This window comes from Balaenoptera acutorostrata, chromosome 8 (genome assembly GCF_949987535.1).
Source record: "Balaenoptera acutorostrata chromosome 8, mBalAcu1.1, whole genome shotgun sequence".
NCBI classification, from domain to species: Eukaryota; Metazoa; Chordata; class Mammalia; order Artiodactyla; family Balaenopteridae; genus Balaenoptera; species Balaenoptera acutorostrata.
The window spans coordinates 30281858-30305726 of record NC_080071.1 but is presented as its reverse complement, the minus strand read 5'-3'; the positions used below and the strand labels follow the sequence as shown (position 1 = coordinate 30305726).

At 40.8% G+C, this 23869-nt stretch overlaps 1 protein-coding gene across 5 annotated transcripts in view; it reads right to left on the bottom strand.

Annotated features, from left to right (window-relative positions):
• NOSTRIN (nitric oxide synthase trafficking) overlaps positions 1-23869 on the bottom strand; it is a 57860-nt gene that overhangs the window by 21718 nt on the left and 12273 nt on the right. For 4 of the 5 annotated variants that reach the window (XM_057551475.1, XM_007183223.2, XM_057551474.1 and 1 more), the window contains exons 3-8: positions 15199-15282; positions 12430-12492; positions 12148-12229; positions 9845-9907; positions 7159-7257; positions 1050-1175 (exon numbers count right to left, since the gene is read on the bottom strand). In XM_057551475.1, coding sequence (XP_057407458.1) covers positions 1050-1175; positions 7159-7257; positions 9845-9907; positions 12148-12229; positions 12430-12492; positions 15199-15282 — 517 coding nt within the window. Of the gene's footprint in view, positions 1-1049; positions 1176-7158; positions 7258-9844; positions 9908-12147; positions 12230-12429; positions 12544-15198; positions 15283-23869 lie in introns of those variants that run through there. The other variant, XM_057551476.1, reaches the window with a different exon arrangement.

Below are 23869 nucleotides of genomic sequence, written 5' to 3'. Positions count from 1 at the left end.
CCCTGGTTGACCCATCTCCACTTTCGACACTTCTAATAAAATTCCATTTTAATTGAGTTCAGCCCACTTTTGTCATGTGTCTCCATGAATATCACATTTTACTCCTGTTGTTTGCAAAACAACAGAGAATAAGGAATACATAGTGTAATATGTGAGTCAATGACTTGTTGGTATAGACTGAGTATGTACAAGCCAACGAAATACTAAGTAAGGGAATCCTTATTGGTTACGGTGAGGCAAGGATGACTCGACAGGAATATCTCAAGTGGGTCTAGTAGGGCTTGGTTTGGCACTCGGGGGCAGAGGCTAGCTCTAAGCAAGAGGATAAGCTTAGAACTTAAACTTACAACTCTTATGGGAGTAAGAGGAATTGTGTGAACTCAAAGGAAGAGCGGGGAGAAATACCAGTGGCCTCCAGCATGGTGGTAGCAATAAACCAGGAAACAAAGAGGATGAAAGGAAACCTTTCTTTTTTTATGGAGATTCTGACTTCTAGTAGATTCTTCACTTGATTTGGATTCTAATGAAAAAACCTAGAGTCTTAAGTATTTTTAAAGCTCAGTTGAAAGAAGCTCTTTTGAAATGTAAATGATATACATCTTGTCACCATCACGAAGACTTTATAAGCGAAGAAGATAATTTCCATTGCTTCAACATAAAAGTTGGGACTGCTGAAAGCAGGCTGGGGTGGAAGGAGAAGGTGGAGGAGGACCCTAACAGGAGAAAAGGACACTGAGAAAAAGGAAGGAGAGACCTAGCAAGAGCCTCTGATAAGGGTACTTAGTAACAGCAATACCTAACACATCTTGAAGGCCAGCTAGACGTCCGCTACACCAGGAATCCTGGCAGCCATACCAGTAAGAATCATAATTATCTCCCGTTGTTGTGATATAGATAGAAAAATGAGACGGATGGAGACATCTAGGTTAAGTGTTTTTCTCATAGCCCTTGAAGGGTGCCTAGAAGATAGAATGGGAGCAGTGATTTCTCTCCCACACAAAGCTCTTTGGAAAAAGAAAAAAAAAAAAAAAAGTGAATGCATAACTTACCTGGAAGCAATTTTCCAGTGTGTTCTCCCATTTCAGTCTGGCAGAACAGCTGGCCATGTTTTTTTGGTAGTAGTTTTCATCTTCTTTTGACAACTTCTCAGTTGATTTTTTCAGTTTATTGAGGAGCTAAGGTAAAACATCAGTGTCACATATTCATGAACGCATTTATGAAAGCCCTTTGTCATTCTGGAGAAAGAATTATATGCATCCCAATGATGAGTTTCTCATCTCCCAGCTAAAGTCATAAACAGTGACTATAGATGACAAAATCAAAGACCTTTCTCAGAAAACAGGGTTGTCAGAACTGAAAGGAAACCTAAGAGCCTTTCAATAGGATTCCTTCAATTTTTCACATGAGGAAATTGAGGTCCTTAAATACGATGTGATATGCCCACTTTCATCAGATGAAGGAAGAGGCCAAATGACAGGTGCAGAGAAGCAAGTACAGATCAGGAACCTCCAACTCAAGACTGTAATCTACCAACGATTCCCGTTCTCTTATTTCGTAAATCCTTCAGGCCTCCGCATTTCTTACCGGGACAGGTAGAGATTTGCACAATCAAATAATTTCTAAAACTAGCATTAGGCCTGGAGACCATCCTCTCACTTCACTTTCACTATTTAAACTCTGCAATATAACTCTGGGATCAGACTTCAGGATTAGGGTCCTGGTTCTGAATACAAGTGAGTTACTTAAACTTCACAAGCCACAGTTTTCTCATCTCTGTGATGGGGATAGCGATGCTCCCACTTCACTGTGTTGCTCTGAGGAATCAAGCAGGTGACACAGGTAAGGAACAGGGCACACTGCTTGACAGTTAGTATAGCACTCAAAGACTAGTGAGTGTTACTATTACTAGTGAAGAAAGAGCCTGAGATACATGCCACTGTTCACTGCAAGTTATGGACAGCTTGACAAATGCTTTCCTGTCATCCTGACCCCCAAGGATATGCTCCTTCACAAAGAGCCCCTTCTGGCCAGTCACCAAAATTGGCCATCCTGATTGTGAAAATCAAAGTAATACAAAACTCTCTGGACCAGGGTAGTTTGAATTGAATTCTCAAAATGCTCAGACACATAATTTCACATCTTTGAGAAAGGAAGGAGTTGTATTACATGAATGATTCTCAGACTTTAATATGCCTAGGAATGACCAGAGATTCTTGGAAAATTGCAGATTTTCAGGGTTCCACCAAGAGCAATACTGATTCAGTAGCTCGGTAGTGGGATCAGGAAATCTGAATTTTCACTGCCTCCTCAGATGATTCTGATGCAAATGGCCCTCAAGCCACAGTTCAAGCAGCACCAAGGAGTCCTGTGATTTAAGCAGTTTAGGATTTTCAAGGACAGAGATAAAGGTTTTTAAGAATGCTCCTCTTTATGTTTAAGGACATTTTGACTAATGTTTCAGTAATGAAGAACATTCATCCAAAATGCTGAATGTTAACACCACTCACTTTATTATTCCAGTTGATATGCTAGCCATTCAACCGTCCCTCAGCTCTGATGTATGACCTACCCAGGACACGGTTGGTTTTGTATATCAAGTGTAATGAGCCATTTATCTATAGAGATATGAGCTTGTGAATTTTAGCCTGATAATGATACAGAGAAAGGGTTGAATGTGTACCATGGCTATACTTGGCTAAGTCATTGTTCTTTGATTCTTATTGAGTGTGCCCAGCAATGAGAACAGAGTCAATCTGGAGACTGATTGCACAAATCTCTACCTGTCCTGGTAAGAAATGCCAAGGCCTGAAGGATTTACAGAATAAGAGTACAGGAATCATTGGTAGACTACAGTCTTGAGTTGGAGGTTCCTGATCTGTACTTGCTTCTCCTCACCACTCACGTTCATCAGCCTACATCTACAGCTATTGACTAGAAGTTTCTGCTCAGCAAATTTACAGCAAATAACCCCAAACAGATACAGAAGAAGAATGGAGACTCATATTCTTATTTAAGGAACTTCTCAGAAACTTTTCCTAAAATTTGTCAAAGATTAAATACTTTTTCTTTCCTCTTTTCTTTCTCTTGGAACAAACATCGATTCATTAATTCATTAATTCATTCACCAAACATTTCTTGACTGCCACACAGTGTCATGTACTAGACACTGGGAATAGATAAAGGAACTAGATAGGCCCCCTCTCTAGTCAAGGACCCACACAGGCCATTGTTATCCTGTTTGATAGATCCCAAGATGACAGAAGTATTCAGGTGTCACAGAATGGGTGCTCACAGAAATGATCCCTGTGTGAATAAACCTAAAATGAAAGTAGGAATTGGTGAGGCAAAATAGCATGACATGATACCAAAAAAAAATTTTGGTGAGGTTGGAGCACACAGTTTGAGAGAAATAATAGCAAGTGAAAATGCTGAAAAGTTAAGCAAGGGCCAAGTCAGGGAGGGTCTTGAGGGCCACATAAAAGAGTTTGTGCTTTATCCTGAGGTCACCTGGAAACCTTTGAAGGCTTTTTAAAGGAGAATAATATGCTCAGATTTGAGTTCCAGAAAAGTCAGCTTGGCTTGTGTGTGGGGAATAGATAAGGAGAGGAAACACTGAAAGCCAAGACACCAGTTTGTCAGTTGGAGTAACCAAAGCAGTGATGATGGTGGCCTGGGAGAGAGTAGTGGCAGTGGGGATAAATATAAGTAGATAAATTCAGGAAGTATTTGGTTTAGGACTTAGAATTGGGAGGATATGGTAGATGGTGATATTCAAATATATAAAAAACAGAGGAATAAAAAATATTTTTGGTAGAGGGAAGTGATGGTTCCGATTTTGGATATTGAGTTTGAGATGCCAGAGAGCAGTTCAGAGACTGGTTTGGGGTGGAGATATAAATTTGCATATTGTCAGCAGAGACATGGTAGCCAAAGCCTTGAGAGTATATTTGTTGAGTATGTGCTATGTACTGAGCACTTGATATTGAGAGTACTGTTTGGGACACTGGAGATATGATGCCGAATAAAACAGAATGAGGCCCAGGAGAGAAATCATCAGGCACAACAATATAGAAAGTTCAGGCAGAACGAGGGAAGTCCATAAAGGAGCTTAAGAAAAAATTGACAGCAAGGAAAACCAAAAGAGTAAGATGTCATTGTAGTTAAAAGAGGAGAATGTTTCTAGAAGGGGAAAGTCAATGATGCTTAATGCTTCCAAGAAGTTAAATAAAGTCAGAACTGGAAAGCACCCATTAGCTTTAGCAACAAGGACCACGTATTCAACGGCAAGAACATTTCTAGAGAATCGGTGGGGAAAGCTTGGTCGGTGGTTTGAGGAGTGAACGGGAGATGAGGAAGTGGAGACAGAGCACAGATAACCCTTTCAGTAAACCTTATTGTAAAAAGAAAGAGATGATGATATCTGGAGAGGAGCAGGAATAGGAATATCAGGGAGACAAAGGGTGTCTCCCTGATTCTTCCTACTCTCCCAAGATAGAGGGAAGTTGAAAAGGCTGATGGGAAGCAACCCTTAGAGATACAGGAGAGAAGGGAATTATCCAGGGAAGGGCCTCTGAGAGGAGGCTGGGATAGGAATCAGAGCACAGGATGAAGAACTGGCCTGTCACATTGCACATAGGACTTCAGTAGGCAGGTGGCTGTACTGACTTCTATTTACTCTGTGACGCTGGAGGCAAGATGGTCTGCTGAGGGTGGGTGGTGGGGATGGAGGAGCGAGAAGAATGGAGATGTAGATCAGCTTCTGGTGAGAACAAGGATTGCTGAGCAGGAAAACAGGAAGGACTGCTGAGCAGTACCGAACCAGCCCGGCTCAAGAGGGAGATCATGGGCATGTCTATGTGAGATGCAAAAATGAACGCCGCCTTAGGCATTTAGCTTTAGGACTAGAAAAGAGAAAGCTACCAGATGAAGTGATGACGATGGTAGGGGTCTGTGATGTAATGACAGCCAAGGGCTATGGTTGACAGGACCAGGTGGAGGAGGGCAGGGGAGGATCACGAACTTTCGCCTCCCAGGGAAGCTGCTAATGAGGGAAGGAAGCAAAAATTCACCACTTAGCGGCCCATGCTTTTGCCTTTGTCATTCCTCGACATCAATAAAGAATAGCTTCTAATGAGGGCTCCAAATGCCTACAACAAAGTCCTGGAGCTTAGATTTTTAACTTACTTTGGTTTTGCCTCCTCTTCGGAAGCTGTCTCATTATTCAGTACCTGTTATGATCATTTCAAACTGTGAAGATTGACACAAGAACCTTGTAATATCTTGCTAACAATGAATTTAAGTTATTCAACTGATAGTTTCCTCAGATGACATAATAGAGTTACTTGGCAATGACAATTCTCTTTTTCTTTTAAGAATGTTTTGGGTTGCAGTGGTGCTGCCTGCACTTCCTTAGGGGGACTCCATCTCTGGGGGAAGATATTGACTATTTCAAAGGTTACCAATCTGGGGCACATACCATAAGGGGTGTGCAAGATAATCTAATACTCCAATATTATTTGTGTTCACTTTTGCCTAAAAAGAGTGTTCAAGCTTACTCTTATTCAATACATGAATTGATATTAGTGCCCACGTGTGGACAGTTGAGGATTCTGAAGTGTTCTGGAGGGAGAGTGGGAGTTTTATAACATGAGAAGCTGATGTGGGTCTCACAAATGCTTTCACTCTCAGCATCCTGGGACATGTGCCCATCAGCAGGAGTCTGGATCATACGGATTTACAGATTTATTATCCACTTTAATTAGGTTAACACACACAAAATGAACACATGCCTTAAAAAGATTTCTGCTACGAAGCTGTAGATTGATGTTAATACTAACAATGCGGGCTTCCCTGGTGGCGCAGTGGTTGAGAATCTGCCTGCTAATGCAGGGGACACGGGTTCGAGCCCTGGTCTGGGAAGATCCCACATGCCGCGGAACAACTGGGCCCGTGAGCCACAACTACTGAGCCTGCGCGTCTGGAGCCTGTGCTCCCCAACAAGAGAGGCCGCGATAGTGAGAGGCCCGCGCACTGCGATGAAGAGTGGCCCCCGCTTGCCACAACTAGAGGAAGCCCTTGAACAGAAACAAAGACCCAACATAGCAATCAATCAATCAATTAATAAATAAATCTTTAAAAAAACCCCAAAAACTAACAATGCAAGCACAAGAAAGCCACAGGAGAACGTCAGAGCCGACGCTTTCTCCCGCTCCCGATTACAGGCGCATCATCACCCACGTGCGAAGGCAAAAACCGGCACGATCTACTGAGAGCTGATGAGAAGTTGACCAAAAAATTGACATTATCAAGAGGACGTACTAGAAATACAAATTTATATTTACTACGGGTAAGGCTGAGCCTTGCCCCACATGTATATTTTGTCTGTATATGCCACTTAATGACTATATGAAGACATCATGATTAGCTAATCACTGAAACTATTATTTCATTTTTACCACATCCTTCAAATATTTCTACTTTTTTATGTTGTATAATGTTCATAACATTAGTTTAATATAAAAAGTATTCTATATAATATACAAGATAGGTAAAGTACATTATATAATACATTATGCTATGTGTATATATTTTTTACTTATTTGGGGTGTGAGCTGAGAGATGTTTAATCAGGCTCCTTATCAAAAATATTGGACACCACTGGTTTAATTTGTCATCTGTCAATAATACCTTTTAAAAATATATGGGGACCGGGACTTCCCTGGTGGTCCAGTGGGTAAAACTCTGAGCTCCCAATGCAGGGGGCCCGGGTTCGATCCCTGGTCAGAGAACTAGATCCCGCATGCATGCAGCAACTAAGAGTTCACATGCTGCAACTAAGAGTCTGCATGCCGCGACTAAGAAGCCCACATGTCGCAACTATGAGCCCGCATGCCACAAGGAAGATCCTGCGTGCCACAACTAAGACCCAGAGCAGCCAAAATAAATAAATAAATAAATACTTTTAAAAAAAGATCTTTAAAAATATATATATATGGGGACCAGGAATAACTTAGGATCCTTCTCATATTCTGCCACACTACAGCCCTGCAGAGACTCCGCACAGAGGGGGAATCAGCCAGTTCTCCTGTGTTCATAGCTAAGGGCAGGAAGCCCATCCATCTCTAAGCCATATGCACTCAGCCGGCCATGAGAGGTTACCTTCTGCTTCTCCTTCTCGGTCGTAATTTGCTTGGAGCTTTCTACAAGATGGAAAAGCGCTTCATGCTTCTTGGTACTAACCATCAATTTCTTCTTGGCCTAGAGTCAAAAACATACAAACAAAGCAAAAAAGGATCTGAAACTGATATCAAGAGAAAAACTCTTGTGTTCTGGAACAAGTCATGTTCACGTGCTAGCTTGAAGGATTGTGTATTTTTAGTTCTTCATTTCTGCCCTCACCTCAAAAATCTGCCTAAAATATCACAGTGGCTAACATTTTGCCCTGAGAACCACTGTATATTTTTTTCATTACACTGAGTTCATTCAAGAGGGTTATACATTTTGTTAAATCACCGAAGGTTTGCGAGTCTCCAAAACATCGTTCTAGCTAGCATAATGGAAGGCAATGGCTTTACCACCCTCCGCCCGTACCCCTGCCAAAAAATCACAACAAACATGGAAGACTGCTGGCATCATTCTTCTAAATCTGCTTGGCCACAATTGAGGTCATTTTAAGATGCTCTCTTAAAACTTAGAGCAAAAGAAAAATTTTGCTCCCTGATGCCTGGGCTTGAGAGCTGGGCATCTGCCCGGCATCTTGTGAACTACCCTGCATTTGTGGTGGGCAGGCGGAGGGAGGGGTCAGGAAGGAAGCAGCATTCAAAGTCCCCTACTCTGTTGATGCCTCCAGCCTTGGCCTGGGTTATGATGTGGGTGATTGGTCATTCCCTATACAGTCCCAGCTTGGCAGACCAGGATGGTCCAGAGATAAAATCAACAGAATTTGGTTTGAGTTGGATTTAGCCTATTCAGGAACTGGGTTGATTGAAAGATGGTATGGTTGTTCACCTCAAGTTGCAATGACTGTAAAACCAGACAATGAAGGGAAAAGTCCAGGTCTCTCTTTCCCTAGGAAGTCAGAGGCAAAGCCTTCTGAAGGTCTCTAAACATATGAAACCTCTACAAAATGGAATTCAAGGAACAAGAAGCTCAGAGACCCTCCCCTCCACCTTCCGTCGGTCACATGCCCGCTGATAAATGAGAGTAGGAGCCAAGAGCATTTGGTTCTTTAAGGCTCTCCATCCGAGTCTCCAAAGCAGACTACACCTCATTACTGACATGCTGAATCCCTTGAATTGTAACTGGAGAGAAAACTATTATAGTGCAAGCCTTTTATCTTCTCTAATTTCTCTGTCAATCTTCATAAAAAATAAAATCGTTCTATTTAGAAAAATTACTTGGTGGAAACTGGGAAATAAAAAAAGATTCTTTTTTGTTCCTGAAAGCAGTGGCAGTTACTGAGCATAGTTTCTCTTCTGGTCCATTGTATTGCATTTCCTGTGAAAGCTGAATATTTTACAGAATGTATTTTTAAAAACAAATTCTGTTTAAGAAAGCTCATACAATCAAGAGCAAAACTGAAAACAAACGACTGGACTCCTGTTTATGGGACCTTTAAATATTTACTATAAAAGTGATTCTTGTGAGCATGCCTTTACCAGGACTGTTATTGTGGGCATAGAAATTCATTTATCTCACACATTTCTGATTAATGTCCTTGTCTTATGGGGTCCTTGGTTCCAGCAGGAGCTTCAGAGGCAACACTGAGGGCTGAGATGCGGCCGCCTGTTTCTGAGGTTGTCTCCGCTTATTTGGCACTCATGGCCATCTACTTGGGAAAGACAGTTCTCTTTGGGCACCAACACTTTGGAGATGAAAAAGAGAATTTCAACTTTGGTAGTACAAGTCCCCTCAAAGGGAATCATTGGGTTTTCCGAGCAGATTCCCTCTCCACTGGCTCCTAGTCCTTCCTACTCGAAATGAATTCCTCCTAAACTGGATTGTTCTAGAATAATCATATATATATATATATATATATATAGGCACCATCTGTGATTCTCTCTGCTTAAGACCCTGTAATGATATGCTCTAAATTCTCACACCAGATCATAATTCCTCTCCTTAGAAGTCATTCACTCTTTCCTGCACACATGTTATCTAGCCAACTAAATTTTCAATTACATGGAAACAAGAACCATGTCTTAGAACAGTGTGGTGCACAAGGAGTGGGCCGTACATACTTGTGAAACCAATACAGGCATCCCCCTTTACACACCTTTACCCACCCCTCACTGTGCTCCTCTCACTGGTGAGACAGAGATCACAAATGCCCTTATAAAAGATAAAACCAAAACTCAGTATCCGTATCTTGCCCTAAGTTTCAAATTATACAGAGAGGCAGTCAGTGTAGGTAATGCTTAAGGGCAGTGACCTTGGAGCCCAGTGACTTGGAATAATTCTTGGTTCAACCATTAACCAGCTTTGTAACATTAAGCAATTATTAACCTCTGTGTCTCTGCTTCCCCACCCATCTATAAAATGGGACAACACAAGGTCATATACCACATTGGTTGGTTTTTGCGATGATTCAACACATAAATATATAGCACTTGACATACAATAAACACCACATGTTAGCTATAAATAAAATCATATTTAGAGTTCTGCTCCTCTATTGATTTAGTTGAAAACTATATCTATATAATAACTCAGACGAGGAAACATTTTGCTTTTCAGTTAGCACTTAGAAATACTGACACTAAAACACACGATCACATTTGTACAAAAGCCAAAAGCTTCAATCCTGAAAATTGGGTTTACACAAATGATATTTGTGTATACTTGCCTTAATTTGATGATTCCAGTTGCTAATGACAAGATTTGCTGTCTTTTCAACTTCATTATCAAGCTATCGAAGAGAAAAAAAGAAAAAAAAAATTTTTTTTGCTGTCTTCTTGTTGAGTCACGGTGCTGGCTTATTAATTCTGGTACAATTAGTAGCACAATTAAGTGGAATTTAAAAATCCTATAGAGGACATATTTCCTGAGAAAAGTAGTCAACTCTCTTTTCCTCAGGTCAAGAATCTCTTCACAAGATTTACCCTGAATGCATTTGGTAAGATAATTATTTTTAATATATAACTCTGTAGAAACAATATAAATGGGTACAATCTGTGCGGAGGAGGATCTTGCATAGTTTGGTATCACTTCCAGTCCCATTACTTCCTCTTCAGCATTATTCCATGTGGGCCAAATTTTAATATCGTGAGAGTCAGTAAAAGCCCTAGCAGTGCTAATTTTACTAACTGTCTTATTGCCTCTAACGTGAATATTGCTTTAATTTCAAAGAGATTGAGTTCTTAATCATAATTAACTTTTTCTCCTACTTTAAAATAGCCAATGGGGCAGTAAATGATGAAAATGGAACTAGGCAACCTCCTAAGGAGATCAGACTTAAGTTAGTGCAGAACCTTTTCTCCTGAACCATAGACCTTTCTTCAAAACCCACAGATCAGCCATTACTCAACCATTCTGAGATCTAGCAACACTGTACTTTTTTCTTTTTCAGTTCATTAAATTTAGAATATGTGGTTTAGCACAACAAATACAATTAAAATAATTTTATGCACTGTGTCACTTTTGACTATGTTGCTGAAATATGGAACAAGTTCACTTTAAAAAATTCGACTTTTTTGTGAGAAAATGTGGCAGGGTGATAGGGGTGCAACAGGGAGGGGCAGATGCTGAAAAGAAGATTATAAACTGGACCAGCATTCTGAGGGGACCATGACATTAATTATCTAAAGCACTGTGATCATAGCACTTGTGCCTAATTTAGTAAGTAATAAGGAAATTCTAGTGATTATCATAGTATTATGTGGTATGAAAATATTTTGTAATTAATGAAGTATAGACTAGTGTTTGGCTTTTATTAAGTTGGTTTGTAAAGGCAGAAGATTATATTACTTTCTAATAAATTCTGTAAACTTCCCCCATCACCCTAGCCCTAAGGAGAACACCCATTCTGGTAAAAATACGTGGATGTCCACTAAACATCGATTCCATTTCCTGACTCAGTTTCATAAGTTTGAATAAAATTTTCTTGCTATCATTTCCCTTCCATCAGGGCTTTCACAAATCCCCTCATCCTATGGACTTACCGCCTTTAAGACCTGCTTTATCTGGCTGTGATCACTTGAAACTCCCCTTAGCCACTGCCCCTGCCCTTCTCAAATACCTCCTATTACAGTTCTGAATTTCTCACCTGTACCTGTCATTGACACAGATAATGACCATGACCCCATCCCTATCAGAGCTAAGCAGTGTTTATTAAATACCTCTTCATGTTGCCTGAAAATATATTTTAAAGTGCTTACTGACTGTATTACACGCAAATAAAAAGAAAACGGAACACAAATGAAACTGTTCTGGAAGGATAAGTACACAGACAGACCAGAGACTATGCCATACAAGAGGACCAGGTGCCCTGAAAGAATTGTTTAGTTATTTTTCTTCAATTTTAAGGCTATTTGAGGATTATACCTAGTATTTCTTTTACCTAATTCCAAGGTCTTAAGTATAGAGAAGCATTTCCTTTTAAAAATTGTGTTTATAATTCTATTTACAAAAGGTGTATCTATTCAGTGTAAAACAATGTAAATACAAAAAAGTACAAACAAATGAAATAAAAATAGCCTCTAATTCCACTATCTAGAGATAATTCTTATCAACATTCTGGGGAGGTGCTCCCAGGTTTTTTTCTATGCATATATTCACACATTTATTTTACAAAATTGCAGTTATATTTTTATAACAATTTTTATAATTGCAGATTTTCTCATCTTGTTTTTTAATTTAGCACTACATCCCCATGTCATTAAATTCTGCTGCAATAAGATTTTTAATGGTTGCATAGTATTCCGTTGCTTGAATTCATTGTAATTTATTTTTGGATGATGAAGAAGTTTCCATTTTTTCACTACTATAAACAATGCTTTAACAAACATCCTCCTACATAAATCTTTGGGTTTGTGTTTATTTTTATGATAAATTCCTGAAACGTAGTATCACCTTTAGATCACCTTTTATTTCTTGAGCCAAAGACAGAAATCTTGCTTTAACAGGGAGAAAAGAAAGATTTTGACTCACTGATTTTCTCTTCTTTTCATGTGCACTCAGGACTTGATGAGTTGGCTTTACTGCTTCCAACTCAATTGCTTTGCCAAGTTTTCTGGAAATAGAACATGAAAGACACACAAGCCTAGTATTAGGGTTTATATCTACTTTCCGAATTATTTTCTGGGGAAGTAAAATTGTGTGTTAGGCATATCTACTCAGTGCAAGTTCACAGTGGAGTATTTGTAGCATACCCACTTTAAATATTTATGACTCCCTTTGGGGCTGGAGCAAGGCCAGCGTGTGAGTACTCACTGATGCAGGTCCGCTGCCGACTTCATGCCCTCCGAGACCCAGGCCCAGGCACTGACAAGACAGCTGGAGGCAAAAACAAGGGAGCACAAGTGTGGGTGTCATTCTCCCAGGAGTCTGAGAAATAAAGCATCATGTCTGAGCCATTGCATTCAGCAATTGCACTCATATCCCTAATCCTATTTCAATTTCTCCATGGGATTAAATTCTGCCAACATATTTATTTGCACTATTGTCATTACATAAACTGCGTTTTTTTCCCAATCATTTTTCATCCTGATTTCCATTTTTCATTTCATGTCTGTAGAAAATCAGGGAAATAAAGTAGCCAAGGGTGAGAAGCCATTTAGAACAGGCAGCAGAGAGCATGCCACCCTTAAAGACAATCTTTTCAGGCTCTTCATTTCACAGATGAATAAACGGAGGCTCAGAAAAGTTAAGTTATGGAGGACTCCAGAGCCCTGGTCATGCCCTGCGTGCTGCTCTTGGGGTTGGGGTCTAGGTCCTGTTCCCTGCTGGCCTTTAGGACAAACACTCAGATGTTCTACTGTCTTGTGAGTACTATCTCAATTTAACAAAAGGGTAACTCTGCCCTGACCCTAGCAGCACAAAGGGAGAATTAGGAAGTATGACGCTATTTTCCTCCTACTTATGGTTGGCCTTCAAACAGGAAGCCCATTGTATCAATAAACCTCAGGGACAGAGCCAGTGTAGACTTTGATGGAAGGGAAGGGACAGATCAGTGCCCGTACTGAGAGCAAGACGGTGCAGAGGTTTTGCCTCCAAATGACTTAGGCTGCACCTGGCAGCCAGAGAATGGGAGAACTAGATCAAAGGATGTCAGATTTTCTGTGTATCCAAAGCCAGGCACAAAACCAGACACAAGACAGTACCCACTGTATGCTTCCAATTATAGGAAAGTCCAGAAAAGACAAAATAATCCAGATTGAAAAAAAGCAGATCAGTGTTTCCTTGGGACTGTGTTGGGGGAAGGATTATAGACAGGTATGAGGAGTCTTTTGGTGATGAAAATAGGTATATTTTGATTTTGGTGGTGGATATATGGTATATACATATGTCAAAATCAATCAAACCATTTACTTAAAATGGGTGCGTCTTATTGCATGTAAACTAAATCTCAATAGAGTTGTTTTTTTTTAAAAGAAACCCAAGCACACTTTCGGGAAAGGAATCTGACATCTGCCCCTGGGAGGAGCTGGGCCGCAGAGCAGGAAGGAGAAGGCGTTGGCCTCAGAGGTTCTGTGTCTGAATCCACAAGCTCCCCTTTGTTTCCTGCATGACCTTGGAAGAATCACTTGATTTCCCTGACCCTCACTTAACTGGTCTTTTAGAAGAGAAATAATTTGAGTTATTATACAAGTACCTAACAGATTTTGGTATAGATAAAAGTTCAGTTAATGCTTATTATTAAATATTGTTGTACTAACCCTGGTTAACCAAGCATTCTGTTCATGCCAACTCCTTGGGAGCACCATGCTGGATTCTAGGGTTGCCACACAATAAGACACACACCCCTACACCTACACCTCTCATCCTTTAGAAGGTAATCAAAATTAAAATCATAATGAACACTTAGGGAGCTTTGGCTCCAGCCAGGTATTAAACACATTTCTTGTATTATTTCATTTACTACTCACAGGAATTATATGAGATGTGTTTTATTTCCATTTTAAATACACAATGAGAGGTAAAGTAAATTGTCCTAATTTACCTACTTGGTAAGAGGTAGAGCCAGAATTTAAACCTGGGTAGTCTAAATGAAGTCTATTTATACTCAACCACTGTGCTCTACTGGTTCCTTTGCAGGCTACTAAAATACCATCCTAAAAATCAGGCTCAAAGTCAGATCAATTTCAAAGCCATTATTTGCTGTTATGGATGATGCCTAGGGAGTAGGAATGTGGGCTCCAGAAGCCGTCCTTTTTTCTTTCCCTCTTTCTTTTACCATCAGAAGGGGTCTTTGCAATGGCACTGCCATTGGGTGGCATCTGCAAGCATTAGTCAAAAATCTTTGTAAGTAATTATCACTAATGGACCATTTTTAGAATACTAATATCTTTTTTCTCTCCCCAAAGAGAAGTAATTGACTTCCTTCTCAACTGAATTGAAAAAAATGTGAACCAACATTTTTTCAGCATCTGATGTACCAATATCTTTACATATATTACCTCATTTAATATGCAACCCCCGATACACACACACACACACACACACACACACACACACACACACACACATACACAATGGAGCACATCTTGTTACTCCATATAACAGAGGAGGAAATCAAGGGAGGCCAGGTTACTTGTTGAAGGTCATAAATTTGAGATAAAGCAGGATTCACACTTCCTGATTTCAAGAGCTTCCGACTTAACAACACTGCTTCCCAAGTTAATATCCTCAGCAAGGCCTTTTATGAATATGAGCTTAGGAGTCACAAAGACACAGGATGAACCCAGCTCTGAAATTCATTATCTGTGTGACCAGGCAAGGTTCTTAAACTCTCCAAGCCTCAAGTCCTTGTTTGTAAATAGGGATGATAAAAGACTTCTCAGAGATTGTCGTGAGGATTCAATGTGGAGTATCTATGAAAGCATTTAACACAGTGTCTGGCACACAGTAAGTGCCCAAGAGCTGGAAGCCATGCTTGATGCTCTGGACTTGCCACATTTATATGAGGAAGCTGGAATTGAACATATGTCGCTTTTTATTACTTTTAAGAGTGATTTTGCCTTATCTCTTCCATATACTTACTTTTTCTTTGTGCTCTGTAATGTTTTGCTCAGTTTGGTTGCCAGTTTCTGAAGTCCTTTGGCATAACTGATTTCCAAATTTGCCCTGTTAGCAAAGGGATAGTTGTTAGATAAGATACAACGGCTGGAAATCAAGCAAAACCACACACACACACACACACACACACACACACACACACACACACACACACACACACAAACATATGAAGGAGGACTCAGGCTGATAATGCAATGAATAAAGAGATGATTTGTCTACTATAAGGATTCTCCTGTCCTAGGTGTAATCTTCAAGGATATCTAAGAGAATCCTACAGAAGGAGAGAAGTTTTCATTTAACCTTCTTGTACACTAGTGTTATGGGTTGAATTGTATTCCCCCACAAAGGTGCTTAAGTCCTAACCTTGCTGTCTGCGAATGTGGCCTTATTTGGAAATAGGGTCTCTGCAAATAATCAAGTTCAGATGCAGTCACTAGGATTGGCTAGAACTCAGTATGGATGTGTCCTTATGAAAGGGAGAAATTTGGGCACAGTCACAAACACACACACACACACACACACACGGAGAATGCTGTGTGAAGATGAAGGGGCAGAGATTGGGATGATGTATTATAAGCTAAGGGATGCCGAAGGTTAATCATCAGCAGACCACCAGAAACTAGGAGAGAGACACGGAATAGATTCTCCCTCACAGCTCTCGGAAGGAACCAACCTGACCAAACACACTGATCTCAGACTTCCAGCCTCCAGGAATGTGAGACAATATGTTTTTGTAGTTTAAGCTACAGTAAGAGGCTGTAAGACTGTAAATTAAGTAACCCAGTCTGTAGTACCTTGTTATGGCAGTCCTAGCAAACTAATCCAGCTACTTTCTTACTTATCCTGAGACACCAGCACCATCAGACTAGCTCTAGATTATAATAGCTGGCAATACAATAATACATTATGATGGAATTCACCAAACAGTAACTTTCTAATGGGCCAGCATGAGATTTAGAAAATGAATTCCCATTACTTTCCATGCAGGACAAGACTCAGTAGGGAATCTGGGCATACCCTCCCAAAGAAAACTTGGTTCTTTGGATGGATTGAGTCACTCTTATCTTAAGCTGATTTTTCCATGTCCTAATTTAGGCCCATCTATAGCTAAAATGAAGACACATTTTTATTCATTTCACTTTTTAATGAAAATAATAAAAATGTAGGATATTAAGTTCAATTTATGCTACTTTTTTCATCTTAATATGGACCAGAGAGTCTTTGTTGCATATTTTTCAGTCTTTTAATTCTTTTATTATAAAACATCATTAGAATTATTTGTGACTCCACTTCATTTGGGGAACCATCCCAGGACTCTCCAGTACTTAACTTAATCCTTGGATGTTTTTACACAAATTAGACTCAGTGTTACAGACCAAAAAAGGAAAGACCTCTTTTATGAATGGAACCCAGAGATCATGGGCTATGGACCTATCGCTAAGTTTCTATTCATTTTTCCTCTTTAGTACAGCTGTGCTCCAGGTTATTTTTAGCACCTTTTAAAAGAAAGAAAACCATTGTAGGATGCATGTTAAGGCCTAGGTGCAGAAAATAACCATTTGGCATCAGGCCTTGGCCAAGTATAAGAAAAGGTTAGGGCAAATATTTTTAAATAATGAAGATGATAAAGAAATATCTCATAGTGTTTTAAAAAAGATTTTTCTGCTCTAGGAATATGTGGTGATTGATGGAGAGAGAAAGTCCTGGTCAGCAGCAAGCTGGGAGAGACCGCCACCCTCAATGAACTTGGGTGCTCTAGAATCCCAAGAGAATGCTACAGCTCAGTAGGGTGGCTTTGGGCAACATTAAAATGAAGTAATCAGACTTACCTCAAGGGGGTTTATGATAATTAAAATGTGGTAATCACCCAAACCCAACAGGGGCTCAAAGACTGGAATGATTTTTATTGATTTGCACGACCTGACCCCTGGCTTCCTCTCTGATTTCCCCTCCCACTAGCCATCCCCTTGTTCACGGTACTCTTGCTTAGTGGCCAAATGTCATCCTGCTTTAGGGCCTTTGCACTTGCTGTGGCCTCTGCCATGTATTCCTTCTGCTACATAACCCCATGGCATTCTTCTTCATGTCAATCCCAACAAGTCTTGTTCAAACATTACCACCTCAGAGGCTACCCTATCGAAAAGAGCATTCTTCTCACTATCTCCCTACAGCTTTATTTATGCCCTAGCATTTATCACTATCTTACATCACATAATTTTTTTAGCGTGCTTCTATGAATACCCCTAGAGTGTAAGTTCCATAAGGGTAAAGATTTTGTGTTGCTCATTGCTATATCCCGAAGCCTAGAACAGTGCTTGCCATGTTATTGGTGCTCAGCATGTATTTCTTGAATGAATGAATGAATGGACTTCCCATCAGGTCTTGGTTAGAATTTTTAACCAGTCTCCACTACAAGTCTGTTCTCATTTCACCACTTTTGAAAACTTTAAACTGCTGAACTATTTAAATTCAGTCCCACAAGTTTGAGGTGTGCTCAGCTCTGATGTCAGCATACATGGCTTTCCAGCACTTGCAATAGCTAGACTCATAAACCCTCTCCTAATCCGTCTTTAACCAGAGGGTTCCTTAGGACTTTCCTTTCCAGCATTCCATTCTTGCTTGGAAGCAGCACATAGAACATTAAATATGATGATGCATTTGTCGTGCTCAGCTGGTGCTGGGCACCAAAAATTTCTTAATAAATATTAATTTTTCTAATGTTATTATGAGGATGTATCCAAAAGGATCTCTAAACATTCAGAAATATACAGAGATGGGGAGAAGCGGGGGAAAGAATGCACATTTTTCTCATCCATCAGCTCTAGAACAATCCTGAATGGCTTCCCACAGGAAAGGGAATGCTGTCAGGCACAGCCTCTTCCTCAGAATTCAGTTTCACTTTTACCCTGTTCTTGCAGGTCCTACAAAATGGCTCAGAGGCTAAGCAGAAATAAAATGGACAATGAGAGGGAAGTGTGGCATTCCCTGACATCGTTAACTTAATCTGATTCTAGAAAAAAGTTGGGCTTTGTTGTCAAGAAAGGGAGAGGGTCCTGCTCTCTTTGAATTGATGGGCTCTTGTTTTGAACCTGGCTTTATTCTTGAACCCCCGTATTTCTGCTGGCTTTCTCTTAAGTACAGTAGAAAACCAGCCTAAAGAGAGGCAATTACCACACAGCATTTCTTGCTTCAGAGCAGTAAGAGGATGTGTAGTTTTACAGGTTGGTATACAGCTTAAAAATTCTTGTAATCCTGCCCATGAAGTTCGTGTCCAAACTGTGCTCTCTCTCCCAACAAATGTGCTGCCATCACCTTTGTGACATGTTGCTGATGCTTGACCTTGTGTGTTCTGTCTACACACAAACTAGTGACATCCAACATTTATTGTATACAACGTGCCAGGCACCATTCTGAGTGTTTTAAAGTACATTTCCTCATTTAACCTGCAATACCTCCCATCAGGAAGGCACACTTACTCTACCCATTTCATGGAGGGGAACACCAAGGCACAGAGTTTAGTCAGTAACTTGCCCGAGGTCATTCATGGAGAAGTGACCTCTGAGATTCAAACCCTTGTCTGGCTCAAGAACCTGCCTGCCCAGCACTCCACTCTCCTGCCTCTGAAACTGCGGGGAAGCAGCTGGAGAAGGAGAATTGTGGGGGAGTCAAAGGCAAGTGCTTTTTAAAATTGACACCGCCTCTCCCTTTGCCTTTAATTGCGGTGTTCTGAATCACCACAACTCTGGCGGCTTAGCAGCTAGAAACGGGATCCACAGCAGCCTCTGTGTAGACAGAACGAGCTTCCCGGGGCCTCTCCCAAAAGCATCTGTGCAGTTCCTGGATGTGTTGAGGGTCTAGAAAAGTGGGGAAGACGGGGCTCTGATATCAAACGTCACCAAGGTAGCCCTCTGAGACCAGACACGGCCTCTCTGAGCAGCATGATTGTACCCTTCATCTCTGCCTTCAATACTATATCGGTGACCCTAATATACAAATATTATATATATTGCATATTATATATTTCATATTTAAAACCAGCTTTAGAATCAACCAGGCAAAACAGGCTGCAATCATTTCCTCTTGCATTTTCAACCCTAATGACCATTTCAGAATCCTCAGCAGATTATCCCGCACATCAGAAGGAAATGAAATGAAAAAGTCGGGAGGATGAGTTTGGATACGTGAGGAATGGAACTGGTCACTAGGCTTCTTTTCTGGTGAGCTTGCCTACAACTGAAAAACTCTCTGGCCTCTGACCCTGAATGGCCTTTATCTTAGAACAGGTTAATGGGTAAATTCCTCCCCAGAGGAAATCGCTCTAAGAAGCCATGTTCCAACTGGCAAGCGTGGAGAGAGCTGACACTTTTGTAAGTCGGAATAAACACTGCCCTGTGGCTCATCCGTGCTTAGGGTCTAATGGAGCAGAATATATAGCCTTTCAGAATTCCTGCTAAACAGAAGTGAAAGGACAGAGTTCAAAAGGGACACCTTTTCCCAAGGCAGAGGTGGCAATTTGCACCTCCAAGCACACTGGTTTCTTCTAAGGGAGCTGCTTTATCATGGTTTCTGGCCTAAAAAGCACCACATGCAAAAGAAGTGAAGAAAGGCAGAGCTAATCTCAAACTGAGACGTGGAATTTTTTCCCCTCATTAAAATAATCAGAAAAGAGTTTATAAGAACATTGAGCTTAATGTTCTAGCCCTACAGCTACTACACCTAATAGGAGTTGAGATTCTCTCTCCAAGCAATTGTCTTGGCACATGTGAAATTGATGATGTATATTTCTTTGGATGGGTAACTCAATCTCAGAATATTCCGGTGAGTCTTAAAGATCCTTAACCAGGGAAATGACATGCACTGACTTTTAATCCATTTATATTCTAATTTCCTCTCAGCATGTGGAGGCAGGTCAATAAATTTTCATTAGAAATAATGAAGACCAACCAATAAGTCAAAGACTAACATTTGCCTTAGATTTGAAAATAAATTATATTTATATTTTTGAAAGAAAGGAGAGATAGAAAATATCAGATTCAATACTTTAGACAGACCACAAATTAAACTGTAAGACTATAAGTGACAAGGTAGTAAATTTTAGAGTACCGTGCTCTAAGAAAATTAAGATGATAAAAAGTGATAAAAAACGAACACTGTAGCTGGCCCCTGTGTCTATGAGGAATTAATTAAAATTGAACTAAGGCTCTCTCAAGCTTGAAAACAGCAGGTGACTGAGCTCTCCCTTTACTATGAATTAAGAAGAAATTTTAGTAATCTGAAAATCTTTGCAGTTTCACACCCCGGTCTCTGCCCTCCTACTTTCTATCAGCAACAGCTTCTTGGGGCCTGGTATGCTGACATTTTCCACCCAAGCTTTATCAGTTTGCCTTTTGAAAGAGTCACAAGCTCATACAAAGAGCCTGTGTTTAAAAGTTAGTTATTAACAATTTGAAAGACATTTTTACACAGCAGCTCTGTTTCTCGAGCGGTTAGGTTCTCTGGCTAGCCCACAACGCCCACTTCGTCATTACTCATTGCCGTAATTCTGGCTCCTGACAACAGTATAAAAAAGGAGAAATGGGAGGATGAGACCTGGAGGTCGCCCTGTCTTGGGCCGGTCTGGGAATCCCACTGAGTCACTGCTCACTTCTGGCCCAGGGAAGGCACAGCTAAGGTAGGTCTAGCATTTCAGATCCTCTGTGTCTGTTAATTCCTGAACTGAGTGAGTTTATGTGGGGTGGGAGGGAGTGTTGTCATGGGGGAAGTCAGGTAACATGGACAAGAAGAGCGGCTTTTTAAACTTTTTAGCTGGAAAACAGAATTTTATACAGCATCCCACCATATCATATAGATATTACGTTCTTTATAGGTGGGAACAGGAGTGACAAGGGCTCTGAGCCCTGCCCATTTAATTTCCTCCTACCCCCTGAAGTGGCCCTTGAGAGCTCCCCACAGACCCCTGTGCAACCAGGTTTGAAAGCCACTGAGCTTGATGACCGCTGGTGTCCCTTCCCATAGAAAACCCTCTGTGAAGGGAGATGGGCCAGGACCCCGAGTGTGTTGGGACTCCCACAGCAGTGCCCCGAAGTGCCTGCCCACTCGGAAGATGCCCTTACAACAAGCCTGGGTAGAGCTGGGTAGAAATCAAAATGTGTCACCTTCTCCATACCCCTATCTGTATATCAGGGGTAGATGAGAGTATTCGCATACTGCACTGGGTTCTGAGAATTTAAGTAAAGGAGACCAAGGATCAGACACATCTAACGCAGTGCCTGATCTATAGACGGTACTGGATAAATGGTCTCTTCTGTGATTTTATTATTCTTTTCTAGCTTTTGTACAAAATAACATTCTATACACGATGTAAGTAAATTTCTTTGACACACTCATTTATTGCTCCTTGTAAAGAGCCTAACTTAAACTTCTTAAAAGTTATGAGTGCCTGAAGGCACAGAGTCACTCATACATGAATGCATTCATTCCCTCAGTGAACATCTATTGAATGCCGGCTCTGTGTCAGTCACGTGGGATACAAAGACCCTCAAGGAGTGGAGGAGACAGAGAAGTCAGCAGAAAGTAACAGTGTAGGCAGTAGAGCGATAGCAGAGGTAAGCACTGGTTCTGTACATCTCTGAGGAGTACTCTTTTGACACTGGGGACTGGAGTCTTGACTTGAAGGCCCACCAGGGTGGGATGACTGAATCTTGAAGAATGCATTGAGTGGAGGCTGGCAATGCAGGTGAAGAAGTGTCTACCGGGCAGTGGATACAGCAGGCACAAATGCCGGGACCCACGGAGGCGGGTGAGAGGGATGGCAGGGAGCCATGGGGGGTGATTGCAAGTGGTTCTGTAAGCAGTGACTGTAGGTAAGATGGAGAGATGTGGGGTCATGCAGAGATGGAGAGAGACAAGCTGGATAGGAAGGCAGGGCCCAGATCTCAAATTTCCTTTTATGAAATACTACGAAGGCTGAATTTTATACTAAAGGTCATGGGAGTCTTTGAAGGGTCTTAAACAGGGTCCTGGCCACAGAGTAGAAGATGTATTAGATGATCCCTAGTTGAGGCAACTTGCTTGGACTAGAAAAAGGAGATCCTCTGAAGGGACGCAGCTCTGAGCCCATGTACCAGACTCGAGGGTTGAGAGTGGATTAGATGTCTGCCTTCACTCTGCCCCTCAGCCAGGTGATTTTGTGCAGTGTACAAACTGCACAGCTGCAAGGCAGTACCCCAGGCAGGAGGACGGGTTGAGAGTCCTGTCAGAACAATGGCAGAGGCCATGAAATGAAAAGAAAGCTATAGGAATAAGAGGTGTTTGGAAGAGAGAAAGATACAGACTTGGTCATGAGTTGAGACAGAAGAAGGGGTCATGGGTGGCACCGAGGTACTGGGCTTGACTGGGTGGGCAGAGGTACCAGTAATCATGGTTAAAAGTCCAGAAGGAGTACCAGCTTTTGGGAAAAGCCGATCAACTCTGTTTTGGATAGGCTGCCTTTGTGGTTTCATGGAACACACAGCTGGAAATGTCCAATAGACTGTTGGATATATGGTTTGAAGTATGGATAAGACATACTGCCTAGTAATGGACATATGGGAGCCATCAATATGCAAAAAAAGAGCTGAAGTTATGGGAATTAAGATCACTCAGGCTATGGGTAGACTAGAAAAGGTAAGAATTTATCAAAGATTTCATTTTAATCATTTCTCTTTCGTTGTCAGCATCTGCAATGAATTGTAGATGGAATAATGACCAACTACACTTCCTTCTTTGTTTTTTTTTCTTTTCTTCTATTTTTTAATTAAAAAAAAAAATTTATGTCCGGAGTTGTGGTACTTGCCGTTTGAAAACCTGACCTTAAGTTTCCTTAGAGAGAAAAAATTGACTTTCCCCATCAAAGCCTGTTTAAACCTTAGCTGTGAGGGTGCAGGGAACCAAACACTTAAATAGTTTCTGGAAATGTGCCTTTGTCTTTTGAATCTGATCTGTGATTGTGTTGAAATGAACCTGATGACTTTGGCATTAGGCACCTTAGGAGGTGCTGTGTGTTTCTGGCTAAATCTGAGTTACTACTATAAAAAAAGAAACTGGAGAAACTAATTGGAAAAAAGAAGCTAAGCAATACCATGAATTGCAGAATTTCCAGGCAAAATGGTGTTTCAATACCAACACTTTTCTATCACCACCAATTAGAACAAATGCAAGAAGGCAGCTGAGATTGGAAATAAAATATTATCTGGCCTCGAAGCTTGATTGGGATGCAGTCCCTTGTAGCCACAAGCTAATACAGAAGTGTTAGTAGAACCACATTCCAATGGACTCTTAAGCAAGGTGTCTGGAATTGTTAATATACAACAATAGTAAAGACCCTGTTCTAATAATGTAGATGTAATAATAAGAAAATAAACCCTTAACTATCTTTCATTTATTTATTCATTCAATCTACAAGGATTTACTGAATGCATTTTATGTGGCAGGTATCCTTAAGCCCCATATGCCCCCTCACTAAATCTTTCATTATATTGGCCACTGGATTTGCCTTCATGATTTTCTACGTCATAAACCTCAGTGGAAATGCCTGCTACATATATTCCAAGAGAACTCTTTTACTTGTCTGATGGAGTTTCCCATTAGTTGTCTA